The sequence below is a fragment of the Aquarana catesbeiana genome, linkage group LG10, assembly GCF_042186555.1.
Source record: "Aquarana catesbeiana isolate 2022-GZ linkage group LG10, ASM4218655v1, whole genome shotgun sequence".
Classification (NCBI taxonomy): domain Eukaryota; kingdom Metazoa; phylum Chordata; class Amphibia; order Anura; family Ranidae; genus Aquarana; species Aquarana catesbeiana.
The window spans coordinates 23,460,608-23,475,205 of NC_133333.1; the positions used below are offsets into that span (position 1 = coordinate 23,460,608).

The following is a 14,598-nucleotide window of genomic DNA, read 5'->3' on the forward strand; positions in this document are numbered from 1 at the left end:
ACAAATTTTTCTAAATAACGGAAAGGAAACTAAACAAATTTTTTCGTTCTGCACATGTCTATATTAGATCCTATTGTGTGCCGACTTTTGCTGGACTCTCACTTTTTAGCACATATTTGATTACTTATCTTATATGATATGGGAGGAACGAAAACAATATTTTTCCCAATAAATATATTCACAAATGTTTACGTTCCCACCATGTCACCTGCCCAGGAAAAAAAATCATGTGTAGTCTTTGGTCTAGCTTTCCACAGACCAGGCTTTGTGATCTTACTGTAGATGTGTAGATTTATCAATAGTATGTAAACTCCTGGAGGGGATGTTAAGGGACAGTATAAAAGATTTTAGTAATAAGAATGGTATTATTAGCAGTAATCAGCATGGATTCACTAAGAATCATTCTTGCCAAACCAATCTATTAACCTTCTATGAGGAGGTGAGTTGCCATCTAGATAAAGGAAGGCCCGAAGACGTGGTGTATCTGGATTTTGCAAAAACATTTGACACAGTTCCCCATAAACGTTTACTGTACAAAATAAGGTCCGTTGGCATGGACCATAGGGTGAGTACATGGATTGAAAACTGGCTACAAGGGCGAGTTCAGAGGGTGGTAATAAATGGGGAGTACTCAGAATGGTCAGGGGTGGGTAGTGGGGTCCCCCAGGGTTCTGTGCTGAGACCAATCCTATTTAATTTGTTCATAAACAACCTGGAGGATGGGATAAACAGTTCAATCTCTGTATTTGCAGACGATACTAAGCTAATCAGGGCAATAACTTCTCCGCAGGATGTGGAAACCTTGCAAAAAGACCTAAACAAATTAATGGGGTGGGCAACTACATGGCAAATGAGGTTTAATGTAGAAAAATGTTAAATAATGCATTTGGGTGGCAAAAATATGAATGCAATCTATACACTGGGGGGAGAACCTCTGGGGGAATCTAGGATGGAAAAGGACCTGGGGGTCCTAGTAGATGATAGGCTCAGCAATGGCATGCAATGCCAAGCTGCTGCTAACAAAGCAAACAGAATATTGGCATGCATTAAAAAGGGGATCAACTCCAGAGATAAAACAATAATTCTCCCGCTCTACAAGACTCTGGTCCGGCCGCACCTGGAGTATGCTGTCCAGTTCTGGGCACCAGTCCTCAGGAAGGATGTACTGGAAATGGAGCGAGTACAAAGAAGGGCAACAAAGCTAATAAAGGGTCTGGAGGATATTAGTTATGAGGAAAGGTTGCGAGCACTGAACTTATTCTCTCTGGAGAAGAGACGCTTGAGAGGGGATATGATTTCAATATACAAAATACCGTACTGGTGACCCCACAATAGAAATAAAACTTTTTCGCAGAAGAGAGTTTAACCAGACTCGTGGCCACTCATTAAAATTAGAAGAAAAGAGGTTTAACCTTAAACTACGTAGAGGGTTCTTTACTGTAAGAGCGGCAAGGATGTGGAATTCCCTTCCACAGGCGGTGGTCTCAGCGGGGGGCATCGATAGCTTCAAGAAACTATTAGATAAGCACCTGAATGACCGCAACATACAGGGATATACAATGTAATATTGACACATAATCACACATAGGTTGGACTTGATGGGCTTGTGTCTTTTTTTTCCACCTCACCTACTATGTAATTATGTACTCTGTTCTACCTACTAAGTAACTGAGAACAGCCTTTGAGTCACACAGGATGGACCACCAGAGTCCTGTGTGACTTGACTGCAGGAGATTGTGGGGGACTACTGTTTAGGGCAGAACTCCTTATAATGCTATCTTTTGGCATTATTTCCTAAAAAATATGAGAAAGTAAGGTAGAAAAGCTTTTGCTTGGCTACTAGGGGCCAATACAGGTCATTGTGCTTCGTTTCATACAGGAGGTCTTAGGTGTTCATAAAGGTGTCTTATCACTAAAACTAAAACTTGGCTGCAGTTTTCTTGAGTAACTTGGCTGTCTTACCTTATATAAACGTAGACAATCACAATCAGAAGGATGACTCCTGTCAAAATCCCCAGAATCAGAAATAAAATAGAACTGTATTTATCCCTGCCATCTATGTAGAAGAAAGTTATTAGGTACAATGAATGATCATGTACAAATGTTGAGCAATGCTACACAGAAAACAAGACAGCAAAAGCCAAGGAGTCCATTACAGCTTCAAAGGTAAAGGAACCCACAGACATAAGATGATTGCCACATAGTTGCCACAGTTTTAGCTGGATTGGGTGAAGATCTGATATCTCTACAGACAGCAGGCAACACCTGCAACAAGTTGAAGATGTTTGATTTTCCTAGGTAAAAGAGTTATACACTATATTGTCAAAAGTATTGGGACACCTGCCTTTACAGACACATGAACTTTAATGGTATCCCAGTCTTAGTCCGTAGAGTTCGATATTGCGTTGGCCCACCCTTTGCAGCTATAACAGCTTCAACACTTCTGGGAAGGCTGTCAACTAGATTCAGGAGTGTGTCTATGGGAATGTTTGACCATTCTTCCAGAAGCACATTTGTAAGATCAGACACTGATGTTGGGTGAGAAGTCCTGGCTCGCAGTCTCCGCTCTAATTCATCCCAAAGGTGTTCTATCAGGTTGAGGTCAGGACTCTGAGCAGAGCAGTCAACTTCCTCCACTGCAAATGCTCATCCATGTCTTTATGGACCTTGCTTTGTGCTCTGGTTCAATTCATTTGGTGGAGGGAGGATTATGGTGTGGGGGTTGATTTTCAGGGGTTGGGCTTGGCCCCTTAGTTCCAGTAAAGGAAACTCTTATGGCGTCAGCATACCAAGACATTTTGGACAATTTCATGCTCCCAACTTTGTGGGAACAGTTTGGGGATGGTCCCTTCCTGTTCCAACATGACTGCACTCCAGTACACAAAGCAAGGGCCATAAACACACAGATGAGTGAGTTTGGGGTGGAGGAACTTGACTGTCCTGCACAGAGTGCTGACCTCAACCCGATAGAACACCTTTGGGATGAATTAGAGCGGAGACTGCAAGCCAGTGCCTGACCTCACATTCGCTTCTGGAGGAATGGTCAAACATTCCCCATAGACACACTCCTAAACCTTGTGGACGGCCTTCCCAGAAGAGTTGAAGCTGTTATAGCTGCAAAGGGTGGGCCAACTCAATATTCAACCCTACGGACTAAGACTGGGGTGCCATTAAAGTCTAGAGGAGGTACTTGACTGGCCTGCGTAACATGTGAATCGGACCGGCTTTCAATGGAGCCAGTTCACAAATGTCCGGGGTATCCGCCATCCGTTTCTAAAAAGGGTCCTGTGTGATTTTTGGGTCTGGTTTACGTGCAAATTCAAGTAAAAATTTGCACCTAAATTACAACTTGAACCAGTGAACAAAATCGCACCAGACTCCAGACTGCAAACTGCAGCCGGACATGTGTGAACCCAGCCTTAAAAGGTACCTACTTTCACCCACAGCTCCCTCTTTGGTCAGATGAGCAAGCCACTGCTAGCAAGTGACAATCAGCAGAATTCCTGTCAGTGGTGGAGAAACAAAGCATGCAAAGAAGCAAACAACACATGGATGTGGGTGAGCATTCACTCTGCTCTTCATAGTGACCCTCTCCCTGGCTGGTGTGCAAGGTCACTAACCCTAAGGCCAGTCAGGTGATTTTTAGTTCAGAATTGACAGGATTGCTAGTATAATCCCTAATGCCGTGTAAACACGAGCGGACTTTTCAGCATCAAAGGTCCGACGGTCTTTCCGACGAAGTTACGACGGACTTTCGAACGACCGGACTTGGCCACATACGAACGGACTAAAGTCCGTTTGAAAGTCCGTTCTTTTGAACGTGATGACATACGAAGGGACTAGAATAAGGAAGTTGATAGCCAGTAGCCAATAGCTGCCCTTGCGTCCTTTTTTGTCCGTCGGACTAGCATACAGACGAACAGATTTTTCGACCAGACTCGAGTCCGTCGGAAAGATTTGAAACATGTTCCAAAGCTAAAGTCCGTCTGATTTTCAATAGAAAAGGTCAGCTGAAGGTCTGAAGAACACAGCCGGATTGTCCAACGGATTCGTTCCATCAGACCAATCCGGTCGAAAAGTCCGGTCGAAAAGTCCAGTCGTGTGTACACGGTATTAGGCAAATCACACATTTTTTTTTACACAGGTAGGGACAAAAATATCTATTTGGACAACTGAAATGGGAAAACCAATCTAATATCTTTTCTCTATTACCAATGAGTAAGATATACATACATTGCATAGTTATCTCTGTTGGTGGTGATTCTCCTCTCCCAACATCATTTATTGCAGTACAAGAATAAGGTTCCGTGTCTTTGCTGACATTCTGTACTTTGATCTTCTGATCTTGAGATCCTAATTTAATTTTGCTATTCCCACGGTACCATTCATATGTGTGTGGAGGAGGGTTAGATCTGCTGGAGCATGTTAACATCACATCACTACCCTCCAAAACCGCTTCATTTTTGGGTAAGCTGACCGTCACATCTTTTGGTGCATCTGGTGAAGAAGAGAATATTTTTTTTTATTAAAGGGCAATTCCACTTGACAATGTTGTCTGTTTTTCTTTTTTTTTGAGGATTTGCACGATATGTTGACTTCCTACATCTCTCAGGGAATTAAAGTAATATCTTGTTTTTTTGTATAAAAATAACAAACATGTTATATTTACCTGCTCTGTGCAAAACCACAGATCCTCCTCTTCTCGGGCCCCTCCCTCTGGCCAAGTTGCCCCACCGCAAGCAGCTTGGTATGGGGGCACCCGAGCCGAGCCGCTGCTCTGTGTGTCAATTAAGACACGGAGCTGCGGCTTGGCCCCACCCTCTCCTCATTGGCTCACTCATTTTGATTGACAGCCAATGGCACCCCGCTGCTGTCTCAGCTAATGAGGAGGGAGAGTCCCGGGCTCGGACAGCCGAGACTCTCGTGCAACATCGCTGGATGGAGATGGGGCTCAGGTGAGTATTAGGGGGGATGAGATGGGCTGCTGTTTTTTAAGCTTATTGCATAGAATGCATTAAGATAAAAAAAAAACCTTATGGCTTTAGAACCACTTTAACCGCTTCAGCCCCGGAAGATTTTACCCCCTTTCTGACCAGAGCACTTTTTGCGATTCGGTACTGCATTGCTTTAACTGACAATTGTGCGGTCGTGCAACGTTGCAAAATTGACGTCCTTTTTTCTCCACAAATAGAGCTTTCTTTTGGTGGTATTTGATCACCTCTGTGATTTTTATTTTTTGCGTTATAAACAAAAAAAGAGCGACAATTTTGAAAAAAAAACCAATATTTTGTACTTTTTTGCTATAATAAATATCCCCAAAAAATATATAAAAAAACATTTTTTTTTCCTCAGTTTAGGCCGATATGTATTCTTCTACATATTCTTGGCAAAAAAAAAATCGCAATAAGCGTTTATTGATTGGTTTGCGTAAAAGTTATAGCGTCTACAAAGTAGGGGATAGATTTATGGCATTTTTATTAATTTTTTTTTTTTTTTACTAGTAATGGCGACAATCAGCAATTTTTATCATGACTGTGACATTATGGTGGACAGATCGGACACTTTTGGCGCTATTTTGGCACCATTCACATTTATACATCGATCAGTGCGATTAAAAATGCATTGATTATTGTGTAAATGTGACTGGCAGTGAAGGGGTTAACCAGGAGGGGGGGCTGCAGGGGTTAAGTGTGTCCTAGGGAGTGACTCTAACTGTGGGGGGGGAGGGACTGTGTGTGACATGACACTGATCACCGCTCCCGAAATAAACAAAAATGCAGCGCTCAATGGGACCAGTAAAACTATTGCCGATAGTATAATCAATAAAGTACATTTATTGGATGCATGCTGAGATTTGAAATTAAAAACAACTGTCAATGAAAAAATGATGAAATGAGATGATAAAACTATTAGACCAATATATAATATACCCTGCTATTAATTTACTAAGGCGGGCATACATAGGTTGAATTTCAAAAGAATTTCGAAAGAATTTTCTTTAAAAAACCTCATCTAAGAATTTTCGCTCGTATTTCGCACCATTAGTGGGGCTGCAGCGGCGGCCGATTTTCGTGCGGCAATCGAATTTGAGTAATCGGACATGTTGGAAATTTTTTGAAAAACGAACGATTTTCTAATCAATGATGGAAGAATCGTGCGAGAAACGTAATCGAATAAAGAAATGCGCATGTGCAAGAAAAGAAAATTCCCGGAAAGAAAAGAAGATTCCCGGCCACGAAAATTCTTTTCTGTAGCAACACGAGGCGAAATTGAAGGCTTGGTTGGCCGAATTTCGAAATCGACGGTGGCGCCATCGGATCACAAAACGCACAAATTTTCTGATTTTTAAAAGAAAATTCTTTCGAAATTCGACCCGTGTATGGCCAGCCTAAGGATTAAACATAGTTCATGTTGATTGACAGGGTTTAGCTCCACTTTAACTTTTATCCCTATTCATTTATCCAAAATATAACCTAACTGAATCCATTACACAAAGGAAATTATTTATTTTTCTAAAGCAATGAATCATGCAATTTGATAAAAAGTCATATTTCCCTTTTTTTTTTTTTTTTTTTTTATATAACTATGCTTCTAGATAACCCTATAAAATCAGCTCCCATGTTTCTCTTGCTATCTGTATGGAGCCCAAAGGTGTGAGGATCAATAACTGGGCAATTTCTACTTAAAGCTAAATTTTAATTGACTGTAATACATACATCTGATGCTCAGTGTTGTTGCTTTCTGTGATGTCCTCCCGTTATGATAAGTTGCTGTACACTGAAATTGTGTTTTGTCATCTTCATATAAAGGAATGTATCTGATTGTTAATATTTCTCTCCAGTTTCCATCAGATAGATCTACAGATTGTCTCTCGGTTTGGCCAGCTTTGTTCAACCTTAGAGAAGGTGGATTGGAGCCACATGTGTGCACTACAGAGCATGAAACCATTTTGGGACGTCCTTCAACCATTTCTTCAATTCCAATAAGTCCTGGTATACTTGCAGTATCTGAAAAGTGTTATAGATAAGTTATTAGATGTTGTTATAGGGTATTACATTCTTACTTTCAGTACAGATTCTCCGATGTAAAAAAAAAAAAAAGGAACCTTCAAAAATGCTAGAAACCCCGTTACTGGCCTACTTACTGAGCTCTGGTTATACTGCTACTCCGAGTCTTCATTGGCTTTCCATAATATACGCTATATTACTAAAAGTATTGGGACGCCTGCCTTTACACGCACATGAACTTCAATGGCATCCCAGTCCTATGCCCCATACACACGATCGGACTTTCCAACAACAAACCGTAGAATTTTGTCCGAAGGGCATTGGCTCCAACTTGTCTTGCATACGCACGGTCACACAAATGTTGGGCAACAATTACGAACGTGGTGACGTACAAGACCTACGTGATGTCTCCATTACGAACGCTAGTTATATCTCCGGCTCGTACTTGATTCCGAGCAGGCATGGACTTTTGTCCAACGGACTTGTGTACACACGATCGGAAAGTCCGACAACAATCATTTGTTGGCGGAAAATTTGAGAACCCGCTAGCCAACATTTGCTGGCGGAAAGTCCGCCAACAAATGTTCGATGGAGCGTACACACGGTCAGACATTCTGCCATCAAGCTCACATCCAACATTTATTGATGGAAAATCCGATCGTGTGTACGGGGCATTCATCTGTGGGGTCCACTATTGAGTTGGCCCACCCTTTGCAGCTATAACAGCTTCAACTTTTCTGGGAAGGCTGTCCACAAGATTTAGGAGTGTGTCTATGGGAATGTTTGACTGTTCTTCCAGAAGAGCATTTTTGAGGTCAGGCACCGATGTGGACAAGAAGGCCTGGATCGTAGTCTCTACTCTAATTCATCCCAAAGGTGTTCTATCGGGTTGAGGTCAGGACTCTGTGCAGATCAGTCAAATTCCAGCACCCCAAACTTGCTCATTCATGTCTTTATGGACCTTGCTTTGTAAACTGGTTCAAATAATTACTCTAATTCATCCCAAAGGTGTTCTATCGGGTTGAGGTCAGGACTCTGTGCAGATCAGTCAAATTCCAGCACCCCAAACTTGCTCATTCATGTCTTTATGGACCTTGCTTTGTAAACTGGTTCAAATAATTTGGAGGAGGGGGAATTATGGTGTGGGTCTGTTTTTCAGGGGTTGGGCTTGGCCCCTTAGTTCCAGTGAAGGGAACTCTTAAGGCGTCAGCATACCAAGACATTTTGGACAATTTCATGCTCCCAACTTCGTGGGAACAGTTTTGGGATGGCCCCTTCCTGTTCCGACATGACTGCACTCCAGTGCACAAAGCAAGGTCCATAAAAACATGGATGAGCGAGTTTGGGGTGGAGGAAGTTGACTGGCCTGCACAGAGGTTGACCTTAACAGCTTTGGGATGAACTAGAGTGGAGACTGCGAGCCAGGCCTTCTCGTCCATATCAGTGCCTGACCTCACAAATGTTCTTCTGGAAGAATGGTCAAACATTCCCATAGACACACTCCTAAACCTTGTGAACGGCCTTCCCAGAAGAGTTGGAGCTGTTATAGCTGCAAATGGTGGGCCAACTCAATACTGAACCCCACAGACCAATGGCCCCGTACACACGATCGGATTTTCAGACACACACTCATGGACCCCTACAGCCCCTTCCCCTGAACTGTGCTGCCATTGACAATGGTTTAAGAGGCCTTTCCATAACCCTGCTCACTGTCACTATGAAGAAATGTTTACCTGTAACATAAAGCTGTAGAGTCTTCCGACGTTGTTGTTTAAAGGCGTTAGTGTCCTGATCTTCTGCTATTCCTGGGTAATATTCTTTCCCACCATCCTCTCTTCTCACAGGGTCTATCCTCAGTGAACAGCTATTCTTCCCAGGTACTAGCGAGGTTCTGCCTCTGTAACTTTCTGATACTGAAGAATTTCTTAGACTGTTAAAAAACTGAGGATATTCTCTTCGATGATATAAATACCAAACAGTACCGAATGTCCCAGAAGTCTCACGAAGGCTACAGGGAATCTCCACACAGGATCCAACCAAACCATCAATTTTGGTTGGGAACTCCCACCTCTGACACACAAATCCTAGATGAGGATGTGAAAATATATGGTAATTGTTTTATATTTTACATTTTTTTTTAGTTATCAATCTCTCTAAAAATATGAATCTACTTTACCTTGAAAAAGGGTAAGGAGCAGAATCTTCTTTGTGATATCCATTCTGTGCTGATTGGTGGCAACTTTAAATCACGGGTGCAACTGTAAAAATTGTATATACACTTTAACCACTTAAGGACCAGAAGGATTTGCCCCCTTAATGACCAGGCTATTTTTAACGATACATCGCTGCGTCGCTTTAACTGACAATTGCGCGGTTTATGCGACGTTATACCCAAACAAAATTGACGTCCTTTTTTTCCCACAAATAGAGCTTTCTTTTGGTGGCATTTAATCATCTCTGCGGATTTTATTTTTTGCGCTATAAAAAAAAAAAAAAAAAAAAAAAGAGCGACAATTTTGAAAAAAACAATATTTTTTACTTTCTGCTATAATATATATCCAAAAAAATGAGATAACAATTTCTTCATCAGTTTAGGCCAATATGTGTTCTTCTACATATTTTTGGTAAAAAAAAAATTGCAATAAGCGTATATTGATTGGTTTGCACAAAAGTTATAGCGTCTACAAAATAGGGGATAGATGTATGGCATTTTTATTATAATTTATTTTTTTCAATAGTAATAGCGGTGATCAGCAATTTTTAGCGGGACTTCTACATTGCGTTGGACAGATCGGACACTTTTGACACTTTTTTGGGACCATTGACATTTATACAGCGATCAGAGCTAAATATAGCCACTAATTACTGTATAAATTTCACTGGCAGGGAAGGAGTTAACACTAGGGGGCGATCAAGGGGTTAAATGTGTTCCCTGGGGAGGTGTTTCTAACTGTGGGGGGGAGGGGACTGACTGGGAGTACAGAGAGATCGCTATTCCTGGTCACTAGGAATAGCAGATCTCTCTCTACTTCCCTGACAGAACTGGGATCTGTCTGTTTACATTGACAGATCCCAGTTCCGTCTCTTTGAGGAGTGGTCGTGGGTCGCCAGCGGACATCGCGGCCCGCCGGCCGCGTGAATCGGCTCTGGTGTCGCGCCGCGGGTGCGCGCCCTCTATAGGTCTTGAAGCGGCCGCCGTACAGCTACAGCCATCCGCGTAGGGGAGCCAATCTGCCGCCGCATAACGCCAGCGGCTGGTCAGCAAAGTGTTAGTTTAGAACAAAAAAAAAAAAGGACCACATGGGTCTACAAAGATTATGTTAATTCATTTACTTATGTTATTTAACGTGTTCAAAGCTCTAAAGCAAGTGAATATTCAATGTACATTAAAGTCAATTATATGGAACTGAGTTACATAGTAGGCAAGGTTGAAAAAAGACACAAGTCCATCAAGTCCCACCTACGTGTGTGATTATATGTTAGTATTACATTGTATATCCCTGTATGTTGCGGTCATTCAGGTGCTTATCTAATAGTTTCTTGAAACTATCGATGCTCCCGCTGAGACCACCGCCTGTGGAAGGGAATTCCACATCCTTGCCGCTCTTACAGTAAAGAACCTTCTTCATAGTTTAAGGTTAAACCTCTTTTCTTCTAATTTTAATGAGTGGCCACGTGTCTTGTTAAACTCCCTTCCAAGATAAAGTTTAATCCCTATTGTGGGGTCACCAGTACAGTATTTGTAAATTGAATTCATATCCCCTCTCAAGCGTCTCTTCTCCAGAGAGAATAAGTTCAGTGCTCGCAACCTTTCCTCATAACTAAGATCCTCCAGACCCTTTATTAGCTTTGTTGCCCTTCTTTGTACTCGCTCCATTTCCAGTACATCCTTCCTGAGGACTGGTGTCCAGAACTAGTAGAGTATGCTACTCTAGGTGCGGCCGGACCAGAGTCTTGTAGAGCGGGAGAATTATCATTTTATCTCTGGAGTTGATCCCCTTTTTAATGCCAATATTCTGTTTGCTTTGTTAGCAGCAGCTTGGCATTACATGCCATTGCTGAGCCTATCATCTACTAGGACCCCCAGGTCCTTTTCCATCCTAGATTCCCCCAGAGGTTCTCCCCCCAGTGTATAGAACGCATTCATATTTTTGCCACCCAAATGCATTATTTTACATTTTTCTACATTGAACCTCATATGCCATGTAGTCGCCCACCCTATTAATTTGTTCAGATCTTTTTGCAAGGTTTCCACGTCCTGCAGAGAAGTTATTGCCCTGCTTAGCTTAGTATCGTCCGCAAATACAGAGATTGAACTGTTTACTGTTTACATGGAATTTGTAGGGATTTTATACATATAAGAGGAGGTCACAAGCTCTCCCATTCCTGATATTTTGCATCAGTTGAATTATTGGAAGAACTGGGTGGAAATTGCTGGAGGTATTAAGGGTTCCGGGAGCACAGACACTAAAATTTTGCCCGAAATGGAAATGAATATCTAACACCTTCCTATCTGGCCTATAGCAGAATGACAGCCGGGGGGGGGGTGACTTCACCGTTCTGATTGGATGTCATATGATGTCCTCTCAGAAGGGACTGTGCAGCTGGGTGATCTGTCACCGGCTGTGTCCACCAGACACAGCCAATGACTGGTCCGTGCACCGGCTCGCCACGGTACCATGTGACCACTATGATCAGAGTTCACATGACAGTTGTAAACTATGGATGGCTTCCTTTCATGCCATTCATTTGTGTGCAATTGTGTTGCTAGCTGTGATTGGTCAATGCGATCACATGGTACAGACAAGACCATCTGTACCATGCGGTTAGCTTTGACCAATCACAGCTAATCACAACAAAACAAACTGAATGAATCCGTTTCATTCAGTAAAATGCTTGCTTATAGCAATGTAATTCAATGCTATAAGCAATCATAATGTGTAAAAAAATAAAAAAAAAATCCTGATCACTTCCCCAGAGTAGTACAATGTTACTATGGTAACAATATAGTGCTCTGGTCAGAGTGTGTTTAAAAAAAAAAAGACAACAAAATGTAAAAAAAAAAAATTAAAAATTGAAAAAATTAAAAACGTATTTATTTATTTTTCCGTACTGTCACCAGTCAGTGTCTCTGATCACCGCCACACCAGTTATATGATGACACTGCACTGCACTAGTGACAGTATGTAAAAAAAAAAAAAAAAATTTATTTTTTATTTCCTCATTTTCCAAAAAATGATGGCGAAAAAAATCCAACTTCAAAAAACACCCCATTCCTCTTACCAAATACCTCAGACTGTCTACTTTCCAAAATGGGACCATTTAAGGGTATGTGTGCTAGCAATCAGTTAGTACATCAGGATTGATACATTTTCAGAAACAATGCTGTGAAAAAGTGATTTCCCCTAAACCCAATAACTAGTTGTGCCACCCTTGGCGGGAACAACTGCAATCAAGCGTTTGTGCTAACTGGCAATGATTCTTTCACATCGCTGTGGAGCAAGTTTGGCCCACTCTTCTTTGCAGAATTGTTTCAATTCAGCCACATTGGAGGGTTTTCCAGCATGAACAGCCTGTGTAAGGTCATGATACAGCATCTCAATTGGATTTAAGTCCGGGCTTTGACTAGGCCACTTCAAAACCTAAATTTTGCTTTGTTTGAACCATTTGGTGTTTCGGATCATTGTCCTGCTGCATAACCCAAGTGCACTTGAGCTTGAGGTCATGAACTGATGGCCGGACATTCTCCTTTAGGATTTTCTGGTAGAGCTCAGAATTCATGGTCCCATCAATTATGGTAAGTCGTTCAGGTCCTGAAGCTGCAAAGAGGGAAACAGCTGACATCCTCTTTGCAAAACAGGACTACTTTTTGATTGGAGCTACAGTACCTGTCCGCGAGAATGTGTTTCCAGCGCGATACCATCGCGCTGGTTCTCGGCGACAGGGTACTGTACATCTTGCGCTCGCGGCAATAGGAAAAACACATTTTCCTATTGCAGCAAGTGCGAGAAAGAATTCCCCTCCAAGAACATACCAGGCCCTTAGGTCTGGCATGTATGTTAAGGGGAACCCCCTATGCCGAAAAAATGGCGTGGCGGTCCCCCCAAAATCCATACTAGAGCCTTATCCAAGCACGCAGCCTGGCCTGTCAGGAAAGGGGGTGGGGACGAGCGAGCGCCCCCCCCTCCTGAACTGTACCAGGCCGCATGCCCTCAACATGGGGGGGTGGGTTCTTTGGGGAAGGGGGGCACCCTGCCCCAAAACACATTTTTCCTTTCCCGATGAGTGAGACAGCTTGGCGCTGGCTCCCGCGACGGGGCTCGCAGGTGTCAATCTCATCGATAACAGCGGCAAGATTGACACAATATCGCCGTCACCTACTGTACCTAGAACCCCTACAGAAGCAACTGCCTCCTGTTCTCAAACAGATGCATGCAGGCTGCATCCTTCTTGTAAACCTGGATGCAGGCACAACCGCCAGATACACATTGAATTCCCATAAGGAACATATGAATCACATCTCTCTATGACATAGAGAGCGCTGGGATGTGGACAACCTTAGAGCTTAGGAGAACTCATCACTTACCATGTGACACTCCTCCCAACTAGCCACTCCCCTTTATGTCTGTCCACAATACTGTACAGACCTTTCTTGTCGTTCTACAAGGCTCTGATGAAGAGGGTTCCCCTCAAATTACGTCAGCAAAACTTTAGCACTTGCCCTTGTATGGGCATGTCTAATTCCTAATTTTAATGTGTATATTTGTAACCAAGTTTTTATGAACACATAGATACTTTTTGTATGGTTTCATTTTTTTTTATATGAATAAACTGTAACATTTTGATCAATGCGTTAGATCACGCGCCTTCCATCTCTTTCTTACAATTGGCTTTCTTCGGACCACCCCTGGTCAGTTTAGGCAGCGGGACTCGCATGATCATCTTCCAAGCAATCTTTTCCTTTTGAAAGTACTACCATTTTATATCAACAACGCCTTCACAAGTGCAGGAGAAATTCTTTCTTTGTTTATATTGTCAGCTGAAAAGCAGCCCCAGACCATCACGCTACCACCACCATGTCTGACTGTTGGTATGACGTTCTTGTTATGAAATGCTATATTAGTTTAATGCCAGATGTACACCTTCTAAAAAGTAACATTTTTGTCTCATCAGTCCACACAATATTTGCCTAAAAGTCTTGGGGATAATTCAAGATGTTTTTTGGTAAATGTGAGATGAGCCTTTGTGTTCTTTTTGGTCAGCAGTGGCTTTGGCCTTGAACTCTCCCATGGACGCCATTTTTGCCCAGTCTCTTTCTTATTGTTGAATCACGAACACTGATATTACCTGAGGCAAGTGAGGCCTGCAGTTCTTTAGATGTTGCTCTGGGTTCTTTTATGACCTCCTGGGTGAGTCGTCGTCATGCTCTTGGAGTCATTTTTGTAGGCCGGCCACTCCTGGGAAGGTTCACTACTATTCCAAGTTATCTCCATTTGTGGATAAAGGCTCTCTCCGTGATTCACTGGAGTTCCAAAGCCTTACAAATGTCTTTGAAACCCTTCCTAGACTAATACATGTACATTGCATTTTT

The 14,598-nt window shown here is 42.4% G+C and overlaps 1 protein-coding gene across 1 annotated transcript; it reads right to left on the reverse strand.

Annotated features, from left to right (window-relative positions):
* Positions 1-1,774: 1,774 nt before the first annotated feature.
* LOC141109808 (myelin-associated glycoprotein-like) lies at positions 1,775-9,293 on the reverse strand. Its single transcript, XM_073601076.1, has 5 exons — positions 9,184-9,293; positions 8,741-9,091; positions 6,717-7,007; positions 4,213-4,497; positions 1,775-1,794 (listed from the first exon to the last, which is right to left on the reverse strand). Exons 1-5 carry the CDS (start codon positions 9,224-9,226, stop codon positions 1,775-1,777), a joined length of 990 nt encoding a protein of 329 aa, XP_073457177.1. The 5' UTR covers positions 9,227-9,293.
* Positions 9,294-14,598: the final 5,305 nt, after the last annotated feature.

What these genes read in the sequence shown, in the direction of transcription:
- LOC141109808 (XM_073601076.1), bottom strand. Translation starts at nt 9,226, where the DNA reads ATGGATATCACAAAGAAGATTCTGCTCCTTACCCTTTTTCAAG. An exon ending in TCTACAGCTTTATGTTACAG is followed by an intron (nt 7,008 to 8,740) that starts GTAAACATTTCT and finishes AACACTTTTCAG; the next exon opens with ATACTGCAAGTATACCAGGA. An exon ending in AACAACACTGAGCATCAGAT is followed by an intron (nt 4,498 to 6,716) that starts GTATGTATTACA and finishes CTTCTTCACCAG; the next exon opens with ATGCACCAAAAGATGTGACG.